General features: G+C 38.9%; 1 protein-coding gene across 1 annotated transcript in view; it reads left to right on the forward strand.

The window, feature by feature from the left end:
- Positions 1–822: 822 nt before the first annotated feature.
- The window catches only part of LOC110451062 (nuclear hormone receptor HR96-like), a 297379-nt gene continuing 271755 nt past the window's right edge, over positions 823–26446 (forward strand). The window contains exon 1 of the mRNA XM_021498920.1: positions 823–966. Coding sequence (XP_021354595.1) covers positions 838–966 — 129 coding nt within the window. The 5' untranslated portion in view covers positions 823–837. The remainder of the gene's footprint in view (positions 967–26446) is intronic.

The raw sequence follows: 26446 nt of genomic DNA on the forward strand, positions 1-26446 counted from the left end.
ACATACCCATTTGTTACTAAGTCTGAACTCAATATAAACATACCCATTTGTTACTAAGTCTGAACTCAATATAAACATACCCATTTGTTACTAAGTCTGAACTCAATATAAACATACCCATTTGTTACTAAGTCTGAACTCAATATAAACATACCCATTTGTTACTAAGTCTGAACTCAATATAAACATACCCATTTGTTACTAAGTCTGAACTCAATATAAACATACCCATTTGTTACTTAGTCTGAACTCGATATAAACATGACCATTTGTTACTAAGTCTGAACTCAATATAAACATGTCCAGTTGTTACCCAATCTTAACTCAATATAAACATGTCCATTTGTTACTAAGTCTGAACTCAATATAAACATGTTTATTTGTTACTAAGTCTGAACTCAATATAAACATGTCCATTTGTTACTAAGTCTAAACTCAATATAAACATGTCCAGTTGTTACTAAGTCTGAACTGGAGCTGACCATTAAATCAGTCAAAATAAAAAAAATAAAAAATAAATCCATTCTCTATCACTTGTTATTTCTGATGATTGTTAGATTTATAGATATTCAAACTTCTTCCCTTACTTTATGATGGCTGATGAATTATTTTTATACGCATTTACCTTCAAACTATAAAAAAAAACATCTTTGAATTTTCTTTGTCTTTTTAAACAATTTTGCCCTTTGTTGGATCTGTCTTCCCAGTGTTATTAATTTTAAAACTTAAGGTTTTAAAAAAAAATCTTCACTCTCTGGAATCCATCATTCTTGTTTAAAAGGGGAAATCACTGAAAGCAAAACCTTTATTGTTGTCTCTTCAGATGAATGTTCAGATATGGACCAGATGCCGGACAGTATGATGCCCCATTCTTTACCATCCAGTTCTGACCACTGGGCTGGCTATGGATACAAGCGGTCAACATCTATGCCTGAGCCGATGTCAACCACTGACGACTATCCCGAGGTAAGTTGTGTTCCAATCATAAACAGATGAAGATATTGTACTGGATGTACTTATAATTAGCCAATAAGGCTGTGCTATATCAGATATGTGAGATGAATTGGCGGCTATTATGACATATGGTGCTGTTGCCACTTCTGCCTATGGCTCCTCAAATAAGTTTACACTGATTAATTGTCTGTTGTGTAAGGCTTTTACAGGTTTCAAAGAGTAAATTGTAAACAAAAAATGAATCGGGACATATTTTGAGACGTTTGTGTTAGCGAGCAAGTATTATCAGGGTATTTTGCCAGTACATGTACCATATTCACTGTAATAAGCATCCAGGGCATAGGACAACTTGACTGAAGGGGCCCCTTATTAAGATAGCAAAATATAGATTGTGGCAGCTACTGGAAGGCAGCCAAACTGTTGGACACATTCCTTGAGATCAAAGATTGTTCTCTGTTTTAGGTTACCTGAGCTACTCAGGTGACCAATTACGATTGCCTTTGTCCGTCATTGTGCATTTGTTACCTCACAATCATATTTAACTCGGGTAACTGTTAAGGCCTATGGGCCTCTTGTTTTCCAAATCACCAGAAAACAATCATTTCTAATTGCAAGACTGTAGTTTCTACACACACAAAAAAATAAATATATAATTTTGTTAACCAGAAAGGGACAGAATTGACATCATTTAATGCTGGAAAAAAATGGGGAGGGGTGCTCATATGGGGATGGCTTACTAATCATCAGTAACAATTATAGGGGGGGGGGGGGGGGGGAGCTTATGTAATGCATCAGACAAAATAGACTTATAAAATTAGTAAAAGTCTGTCCATAAGCTCTTAACATTGTCGACACGTATGAAATTAGTCAAAGTCTGTCCATAGACTCTTTAAAACATTGTGGACACTTATAAAATTAGTAAAAGTCTGTCCATATAGGCTCTTAACATCGTTGACTGAATTGGTTTGTATTAACCCTGTCAAACTTTTACTAAGCCTGTCTGTATATCACTGTCTGGATGTAATCTGGCGGACAAATGATTGCACAAAGTTCAAACTAAATATATGGATTGTCCAAAGGAAAATGAAGATCCCTATATTGTTTTTGGGCCTTATTTGTGAAAGACACGGTCTTGCTGATCATACAAGTTTTAATCTGTGGCGCATCGCCCGTTGTCAGTCCACTTTTCCTTTAAAACACTACTGTTCCTGATACAGTAGGCTCAGAGGAGTTTGACCTAAAATGTTCCAGAGCATCTGGGGGTAGACGAGTTAGGGCCTAATATCTGGGGGAAGAGGAGTTAGGGCCTAATATCTGGGGGTAGACAAGTTAGGGCCTAATATCTGGGGGTAGACGAGTTAGGGCCTAATATCTGGGGGTAGAGGAGTTAGCTAGGGCCTAATATCTGGGGGTAGACGAGTTAGGGCCTAATATCTGGGGGTAGAGGAGTTAGGGCCTAATATCTGGGGGTAGACAAGTTAGGGCCTAATATCTGGGGGTAGACGAGTTAGGGCCTAATATCTGGGGGTAGAGGAGTTAGCTAGGGCCTAATATCTGGGGGTAGACGAGTTAGGGCCTAATATCTGGGGGTAGACGAGTTAGGGCCTAATATCTGGGGGTAGACGAGTTAGGGCCTAATATCTGGGGGTAGACGAGTTAGGGCCTAATATCTGGGGGTAGACGAGTTAGGGCCTAATATCTGGGGGTAGACGAGTTAGGGCCTAATATCTGGGGGTAGACGAGTTAGGGCCTAATATCTGGGGGTAGACGAGTTAGGGCCTAATATCTGGGGGTAGACGAGTTAGGGCCTAATATCTGGGGGTAGACGAGTTAGGGCCTAATATCTGGGGGTAGACGAGTTAGGGCCTAATATCTGGGGGTAGACGAGTTAGGGCCTAATATCTGGGGGTAGACGAGTTAGGGCCTAATATCTGGGGGTAGACGAGTTAGGGCCTAATATCTGGGGGTAGACGAGTTAGGGCCTAATATCTGGGGGTAGACGAGTTAGGGCCTAATATCTGGGGGTAGACGAGTTAGGGCCTAATATCTGGGGGAAGAGGAGTTAGGGCCTAATATCTGGGGGTAGACGAGTTAGGGCCTAATATCTGGGGGTAGACGAGTTAGGGCCTAATATCTGGGGGTAGACGAGTTAGGGCCTAATATCTGGGGGTAGACGAGTTAGGGCCTAATATCTGGGGGTAGACGAGTTAGGGCCTAATATCTGGGGGTAGACGAGTTAGGGCCTAATATCTGGGGGTAGACGAGTTAGGGCCTAATATCTGGGGGTAGACGAGTTAGGGCCTAATATCTGGGGGTAGACGAGTTAGGGCCTAATATCTGGGGGTAGACGAGTTAGGGCCTAATATCTGGGGGTAGACGAGTTAGGGCCTAATATCTGGGGGTAGACGAGTTAGGGCCTAATATCTGGGGGAAGAGGAGTTAGGGCCTAATATCTGGGGGAAGAGGAGTTAGGGCCTAATATCTGGGGGTAGACGAGTTAGGGCCTAATATCTGGGGGTAGACGAGTTAGGGCCTAATATCTGGGGGTAGACGAGTTAGGGCCTAATATCTGGGGGTAGACGAGTTAGGGCCTAATATCTGGGGGTAGACGAGTTAGGGCCTAATATCTGGGGGTAGACGAGTTAGGGCCTAATATCTGGGGGTAGACGAGTTAGGGCCTAATATCTGGGGGTAGACGAGTTAGGGCCTAATATCTGGGGGAAGAGGAGTTAGGGCCTAATATCTGGGGGTAGACGAGTTAGGGCCTAATATCTGGGGGTAGACGAGTTAGGGCCTAATATCTGGGGGTAGACGAGTTAGGGCCTAATATCTGGGGGTAGACGAGTTAGGGCCTAATATCTGGGGGTAGACGAGTTAGGGCCTAATATCTGGGGGTAGACGAGTTAGGGCCTAATATCTGGGGGTAGACGAGTTAGGGCCTAATATCTGGGGGAAGAGGAGTTAGGGCCTAATATCTGGGGGAAGAGGAGTTAGGGCCTAATATCTGGGGGTAGACGAGTTAGGGCCTAATATCTGGGGGTAGACGAGTTAGGGCCTAATATCTGGGGGTAGACGAGTTAGGGCCTAATATCTGGGGGTAGACGAGTTAGGGCCTAATATCTGGGGGTAGACGAGTTAGGGCCTAATATCTGGGGGTAGACGAGTTAGGGCCTAATATCTGGGGGAAGAGGAGTTAGGGCCTAATATCTGGGGGAAGAGGAGTTAGGGCCTAATATCTGGGGGTAGACAAGTTAGGGCCTAATATCTGGGGGTAGACGAGTTAGGGCCTAATATCTGGGGGTAGACGAGTTAGGGCCTAATATCTGGGGGTAGACGAGTTAGGGCCTAATATCTGGGGGAAGAGGAGTTAGCTAGGGCCTAATATCTGGGGGTAGACGAGTTAGGGCCTAATATATGGGGGAAGAGGAGTTAGCTAGGGCCTAATATCTGGGGGTAGACGAGTTAGGGCCTAATATCTGGGGGAAGAGGAGTTAGCTAGGGCCTAATATCCGGGGGTAGACGAGTTAGGGCCTAATATCTGGGAGTAGACGAGTTAGGGCCTTATATCTGGGGGTAGACGAGTTAGGGCCTAATATCTGGGATTAGACGAGTTAGGGCCAAATATCTGGGGGTAGACAAGTGAGGGCCTAATATCTGGGGGTAGACAAGTTAGGGCCTTATATCAGGGGGTAGACGAGTTAGGGCCTAATATCTAGGGGTAGACGAGTTTAGGGGCTAATAGGGGAATTTGAGGTAAAACTTCAAAATTCCTTATTCTTCAGTACAATGGGAGGGATTTAAACCAAAATTTGTGAAGAGCATCTTTTGGCAAGGGGGACCCAATTTTGTATAAAAAGAGAGTTTGACCCCCTTGGGGGCAGAGGGATGGGGCCCAATAGGGGAAACATACAGTGTTGTATGTAATAAATGTTTAAAATCCTTCTCCTTCATTTTAAACAAATTTTGTGTAAAGCATACTTGAGAAAAGGGGACTGAATTTTGTATAAAGGGAGTGTATGCCCTTTGGCAGAAGGGCGGGGTCAATAGGGGAAATTAAAGTAAATCTTTAAATCCTTCTTCTGTACAATTGGAAGGATTTTAACCGAATTTGGTCCAGAGCATCCTTATGCAAGGGAGACTGACTTTTGTATAAACTGAGGGTGTGGAACCCCTGGGGGTTATAAGAGTTTTGGGTAATATTTGTATTAGGGCGTTTGATAATATTGTTAAGAGATTAGTTAGGGCTTTAGATAGGAATTCAGAGATGTTTGACCTTTATATTAACTTGTAAAGAAAGCTATTATATAGTGTTTTCTTTTTAAAATTAGCTGAAATAATTATTAAAATTGGTTGCAAAATTTACTTGCCTTTGGAATCTACTGGAGTTTAATGATTCAGTATGATATCGATAATGTCTTATTATGTCGTAATTATTAAATGATGGAATTTTCCATCTTTGAAAATGAATCAATCATGAGGCCTTATTATAAGGAAAATTTATGTTTGAAAACGTTTCTCTCATTACTTTTTAACTACAATTTATGTTGGAAAGCTGTGGTTCATTAGTTGGTGTGATTTAAGAGGCGATAATGCGGTATTAGATTGTCATATTTCTCAATATCTCATTTAAACTGGGCCCATATCCATACCCTAACACAGCTATTAAGATATGCTGCATTACCAGCCTGCTACTATACATCACCCAAGTCTTCCTCTATAGACAATAGTTGTAACGAAGAGTAATTACATGAATAATTGATAAATAATTGTGCAATATTTGCACCATAGCTTTATTACAGTATTGCTGCCAGTGAGGGCAGGTAGTAGATTTTGTAGCGGAGATCCATCATCTGACCAGGGTAATTAGAGTAGCCGTTACGTGGATATCATCAGGGTGTTTAGTGAAGCCTGATTTATGTTTCTCACGTTATAAAAAAACTCAAATCAACACTCCTTGAATATGTTATTGAGTCTGTTATTTTAGGGATTTGGTTAATTTAATTATTTGACAAAATGAATATAGCAAATGTATTTTTGTCATGCAAATAGGCTGTGAGAGCTTGTAGGCATGTTGCACCAGATCATTGTTTTGATTTAATTTGTATGTAGATAAGGAAAAGTAATGCATCCTACTCCGACCACTTACAGTGATTATTATACCCACATAGAGTGAATATCATACACACTTACAGTGAATATTATATACACTTACAGTGAATATCATATACACTTACAGTGAATACCATACACACTTACAGTGAATACCATACACACTTACATTGAATACCATACACACTTACAGTGAATATCATACACAATTACAGTGAATATCATACACACTTACAGTGAATATCATACACACTTACAGTGAATATCATATACACTTACAGTGAATACCATACACACTTACAGTGAATATCATACACACTTACAGTGAATATCATATACACTTACAATGAATACCATACACTTACAGTGAAAAGCATACGCACTTACAGTGAATATCATACCCATGTAGAGTGAAAACCATAACTTACAGTGAATATCATATCCACAAAGAGTGAATACCATACACTAACAGTGAATCTCATACCCACGTAGAGTGAATCCATACACACTTACAGTAAATACCATACCCACAAAAAGTAAACCATACACTTACAGTGAATATCATGTCCACATAGAGTGAATACCATATCCACTTACAGTGAATATCATACCTATACTTACAGTGAATATCATACCCATGTAGAGTGAAATCATACCTAGTTACAGTGAATATCATACCCACATAGAGTGAATACTATATCCACTTACAGTGAATATCATACAAACTTACAGTGAATACCATACACACTTACAGTGAATACCATACACACTTACTGTGAATATCAAACACACTTACAGTGAATATCATACACACTTACAGTGAATATCGTACACACTTACAGTAAATATCATACCTAGTTACAGTGAATATCATACCCACGTAGAGTGAGATCATACCTAGTTACAGTGAATATCATACCCACATAGAGTGAGATCATCCCTACTTACAGTGAATATCATATCCACATAGAGAGAATATCATACCCACATAGAGTGAGATCATACCTTGTTACAGTGAATATCATACCCACATAGAGTGAGATCATCCCTACTTACAGTGAATATCATATCCACATACAGTGAATATCATACCCACATAGAGTGAGATCATACCTACTTACAGTGAATATCATATCCACATAGAGTGAATATCATACCCACATAGAGTGAGATCATACCTAGTTACAGTGAATATCATACCCACATAGAGTGAGATCATACCTACTTACAGTGAATAGCATACCCACGTAGAGTGAGATCATTCCTACTTAGAGTGAATATCATACCCATGTAGAGTGAGATCATACCTACTTACAGTGAATAGCATACCCACGTAGAGTGAGATCATTCCTACTTACAGTGAATATCATACCCATGTAGAGTGAGATCATACCTACTTACAGTGAATATCATACCCACATAGAGTGAGATCATACCTACTTACAGTGAATATCATACCCACGTAGAGTGAGATCATACCTACTTACAGTGAATATCATACCTACGTAGAGTGAGATCATACCTAGTTACAGTGAATATCATACACACTTACAGTGAATATCATATCCACATAGAGTGAATACCATATCCACTTACAGTGAATATCATACCCACGTAGAGTGAGATCATACCTAGTTATAATGAATATCACACAAACTTAGCGTACCTATCATACCCATGAAAAGTAAATATCACACAAACTTACAGTAAATACCACACCCACATAGAGTGAAGATGAGTTTCATAACTTTTGAGTGAAATGGAAGTAAATGTAAGATTCTGTTTATCACATATTCTGGAGGATTAATATATATGTGTTCTCCATTTTTGACTTTTTTCTGACTTTTTGACGCTGAGTGCTTTTTTCTTGTGATATCACAATGCAACAAAATCAGCAGTTGTTTTGAGCTGAGGTGTCACAATTTAAACAATGAGAAACAACATCCACCAATCACAGCTTCACCTGGTATTATCTAACATATGTCCATAGTTGGAAATCTTTTGCTTTATTGTTGGGAACAGTAAATATGTAAGAGATTTTGTTAAGTATGAAAAGGTAAGCGATACATACAAAAGCTAATCTGAACTGATTCCTCTGGTTTTTGCTGTTGACTTTGTATCAAAACAGGTGACACAAGGAGAGGTTACAGTGAAGGGAAAACCAACACTCCATATTAATGGTAACACATGCGTGCGTAAACAGAGTTGCATCCCCTTTCTACACCTTGCCTTTAACAATACCCATGTTTTATTACTTGTTTATTTAGATAAAAATTAATATACATTCTGAGTGAAAAACTCTATCACATAAATTTTGATACTAGCAGACATGAAACGTCGTTAAGAGATTATCATACTGTGACGTCACAATCACGTCACACTCCATCGGCCTTCATCGGTTATTTCTGGAAGGATGAAAAATAACCGGAAAATCTTGGAACTGATGGCCGTTGCATTTATCTCTTTGTCTGTGCTTCATGACTTTTTAATTGCAGTTTTTGCCACAGGCACAAAAAGTACAAAAAATCTTTTTTGTCATCAACCCGGTTCTGTTGTTTTTTCTACCGGGAGATATCTTCAAAAAAGAGACCATTTAAAATTTCATCAGCTTTTGATTTTGATTTGTTGAGAATTTGAACGAAATAATTGACATTTTTGAAAGTCAGGATATAGTCTTTACATTATTTATGCATCAGCACTCATAAAAGAAGCAATGGAAAATACATTTATGACGAAATTAACAATAATTTTCCATATAACCAACCCAAGTGCAACGCCCTTTTTCAGCAACATTTTACTTTTTCACAATGCGTGCCGATTATAACTCGTTACAGACAGAAACTGTAATTTTATTTGGCATCGTTACCTGTCAACTTTCGGTGATAGTTACAAAATTTAAAATTCAATCTGGTGTTTCAGGATGGAACAGTTATTGAGACTACATATCCATATCAAGTCAATTTCAGTTACATCAAAGTATTACAATGTTTTCTTTTTTTAATTTCATTATTTAACTAGCATCTCTATACATTTACTTAGACTTATCGTCAAATATGTAATATGCACTTTTTTCTATAGTAATTACCAAACAGTTTTCCCCCAGCTTATCTCAATCATTCTTTTTGTGCCCTGACTGAAGCAGGCAGAGGGTTTAATTCTTAATATGGTAGGAAGCTGGAGTATCCAGAGAAAACCTGCGTGGTCGGGCAGATGACCAGGATTGAATCTTAGTGAAGACGAGCGCGCTATCCACTGCGCCACCGACCCATCATATACGTTACGTACAAGAACAAATATCTACTTTAGCTTTGACTGGAAGAAAATGGCGTCATTGATGCCAAAATTATATTGTGAATACATTTTTACCAATCATCAATGATATAAAAAATCTACATTCCAGAGACAGGGGCAAGTTTGTCCATCCCTAATATTTTTTGTTTTTGAGCAAATATTTACAAGTTTAAGGATCTTAGCAGTTTAGTTGGCTGGGCATTCAACGACGAAAAAATGGCGAGGAAAACTCTTATGAAAAATGACTTAAAAGCAGAAAATAACTTTTGAGAGGGTAGAAAGAAAATCATGATCTCGCTTCTAGTTATGCGAACTTTTTACAGTCAAACGTGTAAGACACTGACAGCTTCAAATGATAATACATAAAAGCCAAGCCAATCACTCACTACCATATTGCTGTAGATAAGAATTTATTGAAATATCAATTTGGGTCAAGACAGTTTCGGCCAATGATAAGGTGGCAAGTTTGGCCCCATGTAAAACATAAAAATTCGTAAAATTCGCGGTAAAATCTGACGTTGCATGCTTTATGACGTCATAATTAAGCTGACTCCAATGGGAGCTGACACTGAACTTACGGCCATCTGATCTTCCGACAGGATAATTAAATTCTAAAACGGACGTGCTGCCATACTTACTCGAACGGACTTAAATAAAACAAGGGCCGAACTTGCCCCGGTCTCCCTATTGTTATGTCGGTCTTAATCTCATTAGAGCTTGTGTTCTATTGTTATTCCTGGACTAGCAGACTTTAAATAAAGTTTATCTTAACTCATTCTGAAAGTTAGTAAATATCAGAGATCAACAAAAGCTTCGCTCTTTTAAGGCTTGGCCTTTTCATATTATTGTATATTCCATCATAAAAAGGTTAGACAAACACAAATAACAGATAAGTTTGTATTTTATTGTGGTATGAAAACACAACAGTGTCAAAAGCGAGACACCAAGGTTAAATCAATAATGTTGTAATGATGATTCAGGTGTTAAAGTCGATTATTTTTAGGAATTAAGTTGAAGGTCATTACCAAATAAGGTTGAAGGTCACACATGATTAGCTTATAAAAGTACATGAAACCTGATTTATAGGTTAGATGTACTTTATGTGGTTTGATTTGATACATCCCAGATGTTGTATGTACATTTAATAAAGATGGAAATGTGTGATTTTGTAGCTATATAGAGGCCCACAACATTCTAAAGCGATGTAACGGACCAGATGTATTATTATGATGAAGGGATGTTAAGTCATTGTGGCAACAAAGTGTCATTTAGCCTTTCTTTGCTTTAATTTGCAAAGATCTATTGACAAACAAGTCAATTGATTTCAAAGCTAGGAAAGGGTAAATTACAAAATGCTTTTAGATTAATGTATCATACATGTTTGTGCCGATGGCGTTCTTCATCACTAAGCGTGTGTATAGAAAGTGGACCGGAGAGGTGGTGCGGGAGGTAAGGGGCGTTGTTGACAGAGCCAGGTAAGCAGGCCCAACAGCTCAGCCACTCATCGACACAGTCGACGGTGGACTCTTCATTCTCAGTGAAATTACAAATGTGATAATCTCACCTTTCTCCCGCCACCATCACCATAGCATCCTCTAACACAACATATGGTACTTGTATTTTTTATGATTGACAAATGAGAATTTTAGGTAAAGAAAGGATAACCCAATAGCTGAGGTTGTGATATAGCAACTTATGGTTATATACATGTGTTTGTGTGTGTGATCTCATTAAAACATTAGACTTATGGTTATATGCTACCATACACATTAAACCTGTAATTTTATGCTAGAGTTAAAGAGATATGCTACTTGACACATTATGCATGCAATTTCATGCCAGAGCTAAGGATTTATGCAATCTTCCAACATCTTTTACCTGCAATTTTATTTTAAGGGTCAATGCTATAAGCTACCTCACACATTATGCCTGCAATTTCATGCTAGAGTTAAAAACATATGCTGGGATAGGACGATTTCATGAAGGTCTCTGTTTTTTGTTACCAGGAGTTGTAATGTTATTCATTGTTAAGGTTTTATGACGATCTCTGTTTTTTGTTACCAGGAGTTTGTAATGTTACTCACTGTTAGGATTTTATGAAGGTCTCCGTTTTTGCTCACCTGGTCCGAAGGACCAAGGTGAGCTTATGCCATACCGCAGCGTCCGTCATCGGTCGTCCGTCGTCCTGCGTCCGTCGTCCTGCGTCCGTCGTCCATCAACTTTACACTACTTGTCATGAACCACTGAGCGGATTTTAACAAAATTTGGTGTGAAGCATCCTTGGGTGTAGAAGAACTAATTTTGTATAAATGGTGGGTCTGGCCCCCCAGGGGCCTGAGGAGCGGGGCCATATAGGGGAAATATAGCAAATTATTCTTTAAAATCCTTCTTCTTCTGTAGAAATTAAAGGATTTGTTCCATATTTGGTCAGAAGCATCCTTTGGGAAAGGGGAACAAAGTTTGTATAAATGGTGGGTCTGGCCCCCCTGGGGGCTGAGAGGCGGGGCCCAATAGGGGAAATATAGCAAATTCTTTAAAATCCTTTTTCTTCTGTAGGATTGAAAGGAATTGTTCCATATTTGGTCAAAAGCATCCTTGGGGGAAGGGGAACAAAGTTTGTATAAGTGGTGGGTCTGGCCCCCCTTGGACCTGAGGGGTGGGGCACAATAGGTGGCATAGAAGTAAAACCTTTATAGTCCTTCTTCTATCATAGGGATTAAGGGGTTTTATCCTAATTTAGTCTGGAGCATCCTTGGGCCAAGAGACTCAGTTTTGTATAAGCAGTGGGTGTGGTCTCCCAGGGGGCAGAAGGGTGGGGACCAATAGGAGAAATAGAGGGAAAACCTTTAAAATCCTTCTTCTTCTGTAGGAATGAAAGGATTTGTTGCATATTTGGTCTGAAGCATCCTTGGGGGAAGGGGAACCAATTTTGTATAAACTGTGGGTGTGGCCCCCCTGGGACCTGAGGGGTGGGGCCCAATAGGTGGCATAGAAGTAAAACCTTTATAATCCTTCTTCTATCATAGGGATTAAGGGATTTTATCCTAATTTAGTCTGGAGCATCCTTGGGCCAAGAGACTCAGTTTTGTATAAGCAGTGGGTGTGGTCTCCCAGGGGGCAGAAGGGTGGGGACCAATAGGAGAAATAGAGGTAAAACCTTTAAAATCCTTCTTCGACCATCGGTAAACCTGGTAAGAGATTTTATCCTTACTTAGTCTGGAGCATCCTTGGGCCAAGGGGTCTCAATTTTGGATAAATGGTGGTGGGTATGACCCCCCTAGGGGCATAGGGGTGGGGGTCTGAAGTTTGTTCTCGCTATATCTCAGGTACTGGATGGATCATTCTGAAATTTCATATGTACTTACAGCACCTTCCATTGAGTGCTATATCTTTACTTCATACCAATTATTTTAAACATATTCAGGTGAGCGATACAGACCCTCTGGGCCTCTTGGTGTTACCAGGAGTTGTAATGTTACTCCCTGTTAAGGTTTTATGAAGGTCCCTGTTGTTGTAATCACTGTTTTAGTATCCCTGTAGGTAACATATTTTGTAACTCTTTTTCCTTGGAAAGACTGATTTAATGTTTAAGTGCGAGACTTTTTGTTCACATTGTTTTGCCTGGCATTATTTTGTGGAAATTGTAATTTGATCATCCTTGCAAATACATTGTGTTAGTACTGAATATGTAATACGCTAAAATGTTCAGATATTTTATGATCTCTGAAAGATGTTGATGTCATGAGAATGTTGAAGTTTTTGTAGAGAGCTTTATATGGTCTACATGTGATGGTTATGAGGCTTTTATACCCTTCACAAAATGTAACATGTAAAATCTACTGGAGCAAGATTTACTGTCTATCATTTTTGACCAGGTTTTGTCAAATACATTTTTATTAAATACAAAATCTCAGACAATAGGCACAAGGCTAAGTACTATTTTTTAACAAGATTATGAAGCAAAATTACAAATTTTATGAAAGACAAATTGTGTAAAAATATAATAAAACAATAAATGTACAGGAATAATTATATTTAAAAATGAAGAATTGTGTATTATACAGGTAACAACTCTTACTTTTCTGTTTAAAAGTATAAATTTATCTTTAAACATTATACTGTAGCATGCTTAGGCACTTTATAGAGCAGTAGAGAAGAGGGGGCAGTGGATAGAGCTGTAGGGGAGAGGGGGCAGTGGATAGAGCAGTAGTGGAGAGGGGGCAGTGGATAGAGCAGTAGTGGAGAGGGGACAGTGGATAGAGCAGTAGTGGAGAGGGGACAGTGGATAGAGCAGTAGTGGAGAGGGGACAGTGAATAGAGCAGTAGGGGAGAGGGGGACAGTGGATAGAGCAGTAGTGGAGAGGGGGGCAGTGGATAGAGCAGTAGGGGAGAGGGGACAGTGAATAGAGCAGTAGTGGAGAGGGGGACAGTGGATAGAGCTGTAGGGGAGAGGGGGAGAGTGGATAGAGCAGTAGTGGAGAAGGGGACAGTGGATGGAGCAGTAGGGGAGAGGGGGACAGTGAATAGAGCAGTAGTGGAGAGGGAGACAGTGAATAGAGCAGTAGTGGAGAGGGGGACAGTGGATAGAGCAGTAGTGGAGAAGGGGACAGTGGATAGAGCAGTAGGGGAGAGGGGGGCAGTGGAAAGAGCAGTAGTGGAGAGGGGGACAATGGATAGAGCAGTAGTGGAGAGGGGGCAGTGGATAGAGCAGTAGAGGAGAGGGGACAGTGAATAGAGCAGTAGTGGAGAGGGGGACAATGGATAGAGCAGTAGTGGAGAGGGGGCAGTGGATAGAGCAGTAGTGGAGAGGGGGACAGTGGATAGAGCAGTAGTGGAGAGGGGGCAGTGGAAAGAGCAGTAGTGGAGAGGGGACAGTGAATAGAGCAGTAGTGGAGAGGGGACAGTGGATAGAGCAGTAGTGGAGAGGGGGACAGTGGATAGAGCAGTAGTGGAGAGGGGACAGTGAATAGAGCAGTAGTGGAGAGGGGGACGGTGGATAGAGCAGTAGTGGAGAGGGGGACAGTGGATAGAGCAGTAGAGAAGAGGGGGGCAGTGAATAGAGCTGTAGTGGAGAGGGGACTGTGGATAGAGCAGTAGTGGAGAGGGGACTGTGGATAGAGCAGTAGGGGAGAGGGGGACAGTGAATAGAGCAGTAGTGGAGAGGGGGACAGGGGATAGAGCAGTAGTGGAGAGGGGACAGTGGATAGAGCAGTAGGGGAGAGGGGACAGTGGATAGAGCTGTAGTGGAGAGGGGGCAGTGGATAGAGTAGTAGTGGAGAGGGGACAGTGAATTGAGCAGTAGTGGAGAGGGGACAGTGGATAGAACAGTCGTGGAGAGGGGACAGTGGATAGAGCTGTAGTGGAGAGGGGGCAGCGGATAGAGCAGTAGTAGAGAGGGGGCAGTGGATAGAGCAGTAGTGGAGAGGGGGCAGTGGATAGAGCAGTAGTGGAGAGGGGACAGTGGATAGAGCTGTAGTGGAGAGGGGACAGTGGATAGAGCAGTAGAGGAGAGGGGGACAGTGGATAGAGCTGTAGTGGAGAGGGGACAGTGGATAGAGCAGTAGAGGAGAGGGGGACAGTGGATAGAGCTGTAGTGGAGAGGGGGCAGCGGATAGAGCAGCAGTAGAGAGGGGGCAGTGGATAGAGCAGTAGTGGAAAGGGGACAGTGAATAGAGCAGTAGTGGAGAGGGAGACAGTGAATAGAGCAGTAGTGGAGAGGGGACTGTGAATAGAGCAGTAGTGGAGAGGGGGACAGTGGATAGAGCAGTAGAGGAGAGGGGACAGTGGATAGAGCAGTAGTGGAGAGGGAGAGGGGGACAGTGGATAGAGCTGTAGTGGAGAGGGGACAGTGAATAGAGCAGTAGTGGAGAGGGGACTGTGGATAGAGCAGTAGTGGAGAGGGGGCAGTGGATAGAGCAGTAGAGGAGAAGGGGACAGTGGATAGAGCAGTAGAGGGGAGGGGACAGTGGATAGAGCAGTAGTGGAGAGGGAGAGGGGGGCAGTGGATAGAGCTGTAGTGGGGAGGGGACAGTGAATAGAGCAGTAGTGGAAAGGGGGACAGTGAATAGAGCAGTAGTGGAAAGGGGGACAGTGAATAGAGCAGTAGTGGAAAGGGCGACAGTGAATAGAGCAGTAGTGGAGAGGGGACTGTGAATAGAGCATTAGTGGAGAGGGGGACAGTGGATAGAGCAGTAGTGGAGAGGGGACTGTGGATAGAAAATTAGTTAATACATGAATGTATTTAAAATAGAAAATTATATTTTCACTATTGAATTTGGCTTGATGAAAGATATCATTAATTATGGTGATGTTCATGATAAAATCTCTGTTTTATTCTGTTTAAAAGTTCAGTGGCAGTGGACCCTTGCGTTCTAAACTGGACACCACTTGGACCTTATTTGGCTGGTCTGTAGAGAGAACTTGATTGTCAGGATGTAATGAGAATTAAGAGTATGTATGGGGAAGCTGTATTGTGTTCATGCATAGAATGTATTTGTACTCCTATTCATTAATAAACAATACTGCAATTATTTTGTAGTTTCCCTTGCAGTACTCATTATAAAAGGTGAAATTCCGGTTAACAGAAGGTAGATTTACTGGTGTATAGAAGGCATGGGACAGGGAAACAAGGTCAGTTTACAGAGAAGAGTTTAAATAGTAAAGAAAGAATTGTCCAGGGAACAAAATTTTGGCGGGTTTAGACAAATATTTCGATTGGACAGAATCCACTTTACCCAGAGTCGACTGTAATACATTGTTCAAAGTTGTGGAATGAAAGTTACATAAGCATTGGATTCATATCAACCTTTATCAATTATTTTAGAAAAAAAACATCCACATTTTATTGTCTTCCTAACCATTTTTCATGATAAAAACACATACACTAGTTACATACTAAATGCTTATTTTTATAATAAACATCAGATCAGCAACTGTAAAGAGTTGTCCCCCTTTCTGTTGTCTTTTGTGCAATAGGAAAGCAATTGTGTCTCACTCTTATTGAAATCCTGAATAAAAATATCAGCTGGGCTAATCGGTGACTGAGGAGAAACATATTGATTAGTGTAATAAAAGATGACTTTAAAGATTTAATACTCCCTGTACGTAACGTGCACCTTATTGTGTGGCGGTGTGATAGAGGGCCTCACCATATCTCAGGGGGGCACATCCATTAATAAGGCATGCTGATCGCGAGCCGCATACATGTGTAGTCAGTTTAGGAAGATGGAGGAGAATAAGCATTATGGGTAAAATTAATATCACAGCATGTGTTCGAGGGGATGATGCCTTTTGCTGAAGGGTACTGCGAACTTTTCACGGAATAAAAAAACTAAAAAAAAAATGAATAAATCTGTGAAAAAGTATGTGAAAGATTCATTTAGCTTAGAGACATATTTATTTAACACTTTTCTCCTGATAAAGCACATTCCTGAATTTACACCAATTTTAAAACATACGTTTTTGGGAAAATATTTGAAATTCACAAAATACCTTGTTTAAAAAAATATTTTTATTTGCAAAATGTTCCATAGAAACCTTCATAATAAAAATGTGCACCCACAGAAAAAAGCAGACATAAATACCAACAGAGATAAGGCACACAGAACTACAAATGGAAATAAGGCAGACAGAAATACCCCAGGATATAAGGCAAACAGAAATACCAAGGGAAAAAAGGCAAACTGAAGTACAAATGGAAATAAGGCAAACAGAAATACCCCAGGAAATAGGGCAGACAGAAATACCCAGTAATACAGCACACAGAACTACAAATGGAAATAAGGCAAACAGAAATACCCAGGAACAAAGCACACATAACTACAAATGGAAATAAGGCAAACAGAAATACCCCAGGAATAAAGCACACATAACTACAAATGGAAATTATAAGGTTAACAGAAATATCCAGGAATAAGGCAAACAAATACCCAGGAACAAAGCACACATAACTACAAATGGAAATTATAAGGTTAACAGAAATACCCAGTAATACAGCACACATAACTACAAATGGAAATAAGGCACACAGAAATACCCAGGAACAAAGCACACATAACTACAAATGGAAATAAGGCAAACAAAAATATCCAGGAATAAGGCAAACAGAAATACCCAGTAATACAGCACACATTATAAGGTTAACAGAAATACCCAGGAACAAAGCACACACAACTACAAATGGAAATAAGGCAAACAGAAATACCCAGGAATAAGGCAAACAGAAATACCCAGTAATACAGCACACATAACTACAAATGGAAATTATAAGGTTAACAGAAATATCCAGGAATAAGGCAAACAGAAATACCCAGGAACAAAGCACACATAACTACAAATGGAAATATCGCAGACAGAAATACCCAGGATCAAAGCACACATAACTACAAATGGAAATAAGGCAAACAGAAATATCCAGGAATAAGGCAAACAGAAATACCCAGGAATAAGGCAAACAGTATCAACACATAACTACAAATGGAAATTATAAGGTTAACAGAAAACCCCAGTAATACAGCACACATAACTACAAATGGAAATTATAAGGTTAACAGAAAAACCCAGGAACAAAGCACACATAACTACAAATGGAAATAAGGCACACAGAAATACCCAGGAACAAAGCACACATAACTACAAATGGAAATAAGGCAAACAGAAATACCATAGGAAATAATGCAAACAGAAATACCCAGGAACAAAGCACACATAACTACAAATGGAAATAAGGCAGACAGAAATACCACAGGAAATAAGGCCAACAGAAATCCCCAGGAACAAAAGCACACATAACTACAAATGGAAATAAGGCAGACAGAAATACCCCAGGAAATAAGGCAAACAGAAATACCGAGGAACAAAGCACACATAACTACAAATGGAAATAAGGCAAACAGAAATATCCAGGAATAAGGCAAACAGAAATACCCAGGAACAAAGCACTCAGAACTACAAATGGAATTATAAGGCAAACAGAAATATCCAGGAATAAGGCAAACAGAAATACCAAGGGAAATAAGGAAGACAAACTGGAGTGTTATCCTAGACTTTGTGAACTAGAATGTCTCTGTGAATTGGAGTGTTACAGTATACTAGACTTTGTGAACTAGGTTGTCTCTGTGAATTGTTATACTAAACTTTGTGAACAAGAATGTCTCTGTGAATTTAAGTGTTATCCTAGACTTTGTGAACTAGAATACCCCTGAGGTAACAAACTGGCGAGTGTTATTCCAGACTTTGTTAACTAGAATACCCCTGAGGTAACAAACTGGAGTGTTATCCCAGACTTTGTGAACTAGAATACCCCTGAGGTAACAAACTGGAGTGTTATCCTACACTTTGTGAACTAGAATATCCCAGAGGTAACAAAACTGGTGTGTTATCCTAGACATTTTGGACTAAATTGTCTCTCTGGTACAGAAGCCTGATTATGTCATAAGTTTATTTATCAAGGCTGAATTATCTAGGTGATAATAAAATTGGTTTATCTAAGAATAGTTCTGCACTTTTTGTTAGAACGCTAGTTATCGTACCTTGTGATGTCAGCCTGTCACCTGGTGTAACATCTCTGGGACGATACCTGTTTCCATGGGGATGTATCCCTGAACAATATGTGAGAAACGTAATCGCATCCAGAAACGAGACAGTTGACAGGGACTAAACTTGAGTGCACTGTGGAGTAATGGAGGATGAAACTGCAGCCAAGCTAAGTCAAATTGCTCTCCACAACCTCACAGTAATGTGGTGTCCTCGGGACTCATAAAACTTGGTGAATACGATTACAGAAGCACCCCATAATGCCTCATAAAAATCCTTTGTGTCTTTATATGCTGCTGCCTGTTTTCTCTGGCCTAATTTCTAGGTAAGGCTGGTTCCCAAATGCTGCATAAAGTAGGTGTAGCTTTTGTCACTTCAAATGCACGTCAACAGTAGCACATGTCAGATGTTACTACAGCAGGGAATTCTGGGATACCAGAACTGTAAACGTCAACAGTAGCACATGTCAGATGTTACTACAACAGGGCATTTTGGGATACCAGAACTGTAAACGTCAACAGTAGCACATGTCAGATGTTACTACAGCAGGGAATTCTGGGATACCAGAACTGTAAACGTCAACAATAGCACATGTCAGATGTTACTACAGCAGGGCATTCTGGGATACCAGAACTGTAAACGTCAACAGAAGCACATGTCAGATATTACTACAGCAGGGCATTCTGGGATACCAGAATTGTAAACGTCAACAGTAGCTCATGTCAAATATTACTACAGCAGGGCATTCTGGCATGGATACCAGAACTGTAAACGTCAACAGTAGCACATGTCAGATATTACTACAGCAGGGCATTCTGGGATACCAGAATTGTAAACGTCAACAGTAGCTCATGTCAAATATCACTACAGCAGGGCATTCTGGCATGGATACCAGAACTGAAAACGTCAACAGTAGCACATGTCAGATATTACTACAGCAGGGGATTCTGGGATACCAGAACTGTAAACGTCAACAGAAGCACATGTCAGATATTACTGCAGCAGGGCATTCTGGGATACCAGAACTGTAAACGTCAACAGTAGCTCATGTCAGATATTACTACAGCAGGGCATTCTGGCATGGATACCAGAACTGTAAACATCAACAGTAGCACATGTCAGATATTACTACAGCAGGGCATTCTGGGATACCAGAACTGTAAACGTCAACAGTAGCACATGTCAGATGTTACTACAGCAGGGCTTTCTGGGACACCAGAACTGTAACATCTCCAATGAATCTGGATCAGAACATAATCTTCATATTTACTGTGAGAATTAATCTATATTTAATTATTTCCTTCTGATAACAGATGTGTGCGATTCCACGATAAAAGTCAAAGGCAGCAGGCAATCATGATATTAGTTTGTTTTTGTCAAGATTTGTTGTAAAGTATTTGTAATATACCACCAGTACAAACTAGAACTGTAATATACCACCAGTGCAAACTAGAACTGTAATATACCACCAGTACTAACTAGAACTGTAATATGCCACCAGTACAAACTAGAACTGTAATATATACCACCAGTACAAACTAGAACTGTAATATACCACCAGTACAAACTAGAACTGTAATATGCCACCAGTACAAACTAGAACTGTAATGTATACCACCAGTACTTACTAGAACTGTAATATACCACCAGTACAAATTAGAACTGTACTATACCACCAGTACAAACTAGAACTGTAATATACCACCAGTACAAACTAGAACTGTAATGTATACCACCAGTACAAACTAGAACTGTATTATACCACCAGTACAAACTAGAACTGTAATATACCACATGTACAAACTAGAACTGTAATAAACCACCAATACAAACTAGAACTGTAATAAACCACCAGTACAAACTAGAACTGTAATAAATACCACCAGTACAAACTAAAACTGTAATATACCACATGTACAAAATAGAACTGTAATATATACCACCAGTACAAACTAGAACTGTAATATATACCACCAGTACAAACTAGAACTGTAATATATACCACCAGTACAAACTAGAACTGTAATAAACCACCAGTACAAACTAGAACTGAAATATACCGCCAGTACAAACTAGAACTGTAATATATACCACCAGTACAAACTAGAACTGTAATATACCACCAGTACAAACTAGAACTGTAATATATGCCACCAGTACAAACTAGAACTGTAATATACCACCAGTGCAAACTAGAACTGTAATAAACCACCAGTACAAACTAGAAATGTAATATACCACCAGTGCAACCTAGAACTGTAATATACCACCAGTAGAAACTAGAACTGTAATATACCACCAGTAGAAACTAGAACTGTAATATAACACCAGTACAAACTAGAACTGTTATAAACCACCAGTACAAACTAGAAATGTAATATACCACCAGTGCAAACTAGAACTGTAATATCCCACCAGTGCAAACTAGAACTGTAATAAACCACCAGTACCAACTAGAACTGTAATAAGCCACCAGCACAAACTACAACTGTAATAAACCACCAGTACCAACTAGAACTGTAATATACCACCAGTACAAACTAGAACTGTTATATACCACCAGTACAAACTAGAACTGTAATGTTTACCACCAGTACAAACTAGAACTGTAATGTATACCACCAGTACAAACTAGAACTGTAATAAACATTACAGTTCTAGTTTGGGGGGGTGGTATATTACAGTTCAAGTTTGTACTGGTGGTAAACATTACAGTACAAACTAGAACTGGAATGTATACCACCAGTACAGTTCTAGTTTGTATTGGTGGTATATTACAGTTCAAGTTTGTACTGGTGGTAAACATTACAGTACAAACTAGAACGGTAATATACCACCAGTATAAACTAGAACTGTAATATACTACCAGTACAAACTAGAACTGGAATGTATACCACCAGTACAACCTAGAACTGTAATATACTACCAGTACAAACTAGAAATGTAATATACCACCAGTACAAACTAGAACTGCAATATACCAACAGTACAAACTAGAACTGTAATGTATACCACCAGTACAAACTAGAACTGTAATATACCACCAGTACAAACTAGAACTGTTATATGCCACCAGTACAAACTAGAACTGTAATATACCACCAATACAAACTAGAACTGTAATATACCACCAGTACAAACTAGAACTGTAATGTATACTTGTAATATACCACCAGTACAAACTAGACCTGTAATATACCACCAGTACAACCTAGAACTGTAATGTATACCACCAGTACAAAATAGAACTGTAATATATACCACCAGTACAAACTAGAACTGTGATGTATACCACCAGTACAAACTAGAACTGTGATGTATACCACCAGTACAAACTAGAACCGTAATATACCACCAGTACAAACTAGAATTGTAATGTATACCACCAGTACAAACTAGGACTGTAATATACCTCCAGTACAAACTAGAACTGTAATATACTACCAGTACAAACTAGAACTGAAATATACCACCAGTACAAACTAGAACTGTAATAAACCACCAGTACAAACTAGAACTGAAATGTGTCCTTTATGATAGGTCAGTAGCTTCCTCTGTAATTATACTAATATAGTTATAGTTCATGAGTATCACAGGGTTTTCTGGTGTTTACAAGAATATGTTGCATGAAAGAAAATATCTTATGTTATAAATACCTGTGAAATATATATTGAACATGAAACCATTCAATTTTCAATTTCCAGGAAAAGGGCAGGAAATTGCCAATGAACCATCATAACAATTTGGTGAAAATCCCCATGTCATGTTCTTTATTAGAATGTATAGTTAAAAGGTTATTTTAAAATTTGAAAGAACATATAATATTTGAAACATTCTTAGTAATTTCCTGAAAATGGTGAAGAACGTGAAAAAATAACCATAAAGTTTGCAAGATAATTGTATAAAAACTTGAGTTTTTTTACCTCTGTATGCAGGCTCCAATCTGGGCACAAGTTTACAACAGGTACAGCATTCTACATGTAATCTCAGTCATAAAATTGTTTCACAAATTTTATTACCAAAAAATGGTCCAAATATCACCATTTTCTCTCCAGAAGCCATCTGACTTGATTGTATTGTTTCATCACTTCTGATTTTATCAGTGTTGATGATTCCTGTTTTGACTTTTTTTAAAGGTTTGTGAGATTTTTGAGATATTCCTGTATTTGTGATACTTTTTAATAAAATTATGTGTTTATCATGCATTTTGAAATGTTTCCTTGTTTGGTGGATCTTCCTGAGATATATATGTTTTTGTGAGATTTTTTGGGAAATTTCCACAGATTTCAACATATGCATACATTTTCTGTGTTGGTGACAAGAAGAACTTATTTATGAATTTGAATGAAATTCATTTTCAAAGATCACAAAAATTGCGTGAAATTTCAGAAATTTTGGCCATTTGGATCATGAGAAAATATCCGGAAACGAAAGTGCTGATGGACAGACAGATGGACGGATGGATGAACAAACACCATGATTACTATAGGGCACCCGCATTTAGAGTTTTTAGGTCACCTGAGACAAAGTCTCAAGTGACCTATTGCGATCGCCTTTTGTCCGGCGGCGTCTGGCATCCGGCGTCCATCGATCGTCGTGCGTCTGTAAACAATTTTCATTTTCGACTTCTTCTCCAAAACCCCTGAACCAATTTCAATGAAATTTTGCAGAAACCTTCCATGGCCAAATGTCAACGAAAAGAGTGGCTGGTTTGGTCCCCAGCGTCCAGGGGCCTGAGGGGTGGGGCAAAAAAGGGTCAAATTGACTAAAATTTCAAAAATCTTCTTCTCAAGACCCAGATATGGTAGAATCAAATACTCTTCATAGATGGAAGGGTCTTAATGTGCTTTAACAAAATTGCGAATTACTTGACCCACGGGTCTCTTGTTTTCCCCTGGGGTGGGGTTGACTTTACTATAGTTTATATAGGAAAATCACGTTTTGGACCAATATTTGTTTAATTTCCATTGGAAGTAATTCAATTTAGGTTAGCATTATAAGTATTAGGTAGCAGTTTGATAGTATGCACATATGAGCTCTGACTGACCCCCAGGAGCTGATGGGTGGGGCCAAAAAGGTTGAATTGACTGAAATTTAAAAAATCTTCTTCTCAAGACCAAGATATGGTAGAATCAAATACTCGGGTCTTAAGGACTTTCCACCCTTCGTGATACACATGTTTTTCTTTTTGTATTTTCGTGTAGTCATTTCCGTATTGCTATCGGGCATTCCATTACCGTAGTGTAAATTGTAGTAACACTGGGTAAACAATAGTACATGTGCGTGACAATGATATGTCAACACCCGATATCAAGACTTAACTTGGAAATGTGTAATCACACATACTTCAGAAATAAAGCTTATGATACAAAGACATTAATTAACTCACAGGAAAACACTGACATACGATCAGACGACTTCAAGAAGGTCATATATGAGGCGCATAGAATGCAGACTGATGTGTTTTGTTTACTGACCTCACCTGTACGTATCAAGTGCTAACAGTAGTTCACAAGCTCTTGGTTGCTACGACTTTTGTTGTCGAGCGAGTTACGCTCTGTCAGATAAATCTGTTCACAAATGCAATTACAATACTCTGTGAAAATAGTGGTTTGTAAAATATCAAGGTCCCTATAAAATGCAAGTGCATGTGCGTGCACGTAATAGCGGCATACCATGCGATAGCCTATGGTTACATATGTACCTGACATGTCAATATACCATGCGTAAGCAGGCTATGGAATGATGTCCAAAGTGTACATGATTGAGAGTAATTTGGTTCCAGAAAAGAACAGTAAATTAACAAATAAATATAGTAATTTAATTTATTTCCGTTGTTTTTGGTTTATTAAATAAAATAAGTGTCATTGTATAAATTCTATCCCTCTGCAAAAAGTTCCGATTTTTTTCAAGGTAGACAACTCTCATCAGGATAAAAATTATTGTAAAATATAAAATAAATGTATATAAAGACTTTGTGTGTATTTGGTTCAATTTTTCACTTCTTTTGTATGAAACTATGTGTCCTGTTTGCTTTTGGCTTGTATTTAGTAACTTTTATCCACATAGTTTCAATAAAAAACGCTTTATGTAACATGTTGTAGATATTTTATGATAAATAAAATATTTGTAGGGTTGATTATTGTTGTAATAGTTTTGAACAATGCCACACGCTAAAAAATTGTTAAAGTGTTGAATTTGACAAAAATTAAATTTTTCGGTATTTTTTACAAAAAAAATCCCGATTGATCGGAATGCTTAGATTTTCATAAAATCATCTCTACATAGTGACATCACCATCATGTGAAACTTTCATTGAATTCTGATGGCTAATTGCAACAGGGTGGAGCCTCCTTAAGGTGCTTTACCAAAATTGTGAATTTCATGACCTTGGGGTCTCACGTTTCCCCCTGGGGATGGGGTAAACTTTACTATAGTTTATATAGCGAAATCACATTTTGGACCAAGATTTGTTTAATTTCCATTGGAAGTAATTCAATTTGGGCTAGCATTATCAGTATCAGTACCCCCTGGGGAAGGAGGGGGGGGGGGGCAAAATTTATCATAGTTTTTAATGGCAAATGATACTTTGAATATTACATGTTAATAACCCTGAGTTGACAGTTTGATACTTTGAAAATTTTGAGCCAGCCCTTCCCCCAAGGGCTGTAGGGTGGGGCCCAAAGGAGTCATAAAATTCATTTCTTCATTTTCCTTGTTTAGAATCAGAGGTGCTAGTTTCAAATACTTTTTAGAATTAAATCTGGATGCTAGATATTGAATAAGGTGGTTTTATTGTTTTTTGTCAGTTTGAATAATATTTCTGTTCATGTTAAAACCAAATAAACTCTCTGTATAAATATATCAGGTGATCATTAAGGCCCATAGGCCTCTTATTAAGTTATATTGTTGAATCTAAAAAAAAAAAGGGAAACAACACAAAAAGTGATGACGTCGTATAGCACATTGTTTGGCGTGGTACACAGGTACTGGATATACTCTTATGATGTGTATATATTATATAATAGTTAGGGTAAGGTTACTGCTGGACAAACTCTTATGATGTGTATATATTATGTAAAAGTTAGGGTTAGGTTACTGCTGGACAAACTCTTATGATGTGTATATATTATATAAAAGTTAGGGTTAGGTTACTGCTGGACGCACTCTTATGATGTGTATATATTATATAATAGTTAGGGTTAGGTTACTGCTGGACGCACTCTTATGATGTGTATATGTTATATAAGAGTTAGGGTTAGGTTACTGCTGGACAAACTCTTATGATGTGTATATATTATATAACAGTTAGGGTTAGGTTACTGCTGGACGCACTCTTATGATGTGTATATATTATATAACAGTTAGGGTTAGCTAGGTTACTGCTGGACAAACTCTTATGATGTGTATATATTATATAACAGTAAGGGTTAGGTTACTGCTGGACAAACTCTTATGATGTGTATATATTATATAATAGTTAGGGTTAGGTTACTGCTGGATAAACTCTTATGATGTGTATATATTATATAATAGTTAGGGTTAGGTTACTGCTGGA

Source organism: Mizuhopecten yessoensis, unplaced genomic scaffold (genome assembly GCF_002113885.1).
Source record: "Mizuhopecten yessoensis strain PY_sf001 unplaced genomic scaffold, ASM211388v2 scaffold611, whole genome shotgun sequence".
Classification (NCBI taxonomy): Eukaryota; Metazoa; Mollusca; class Bivalvia; order Pectinida; family Pectinidae; genus Mizuhopecten; species Mizuhopecten yessoensis.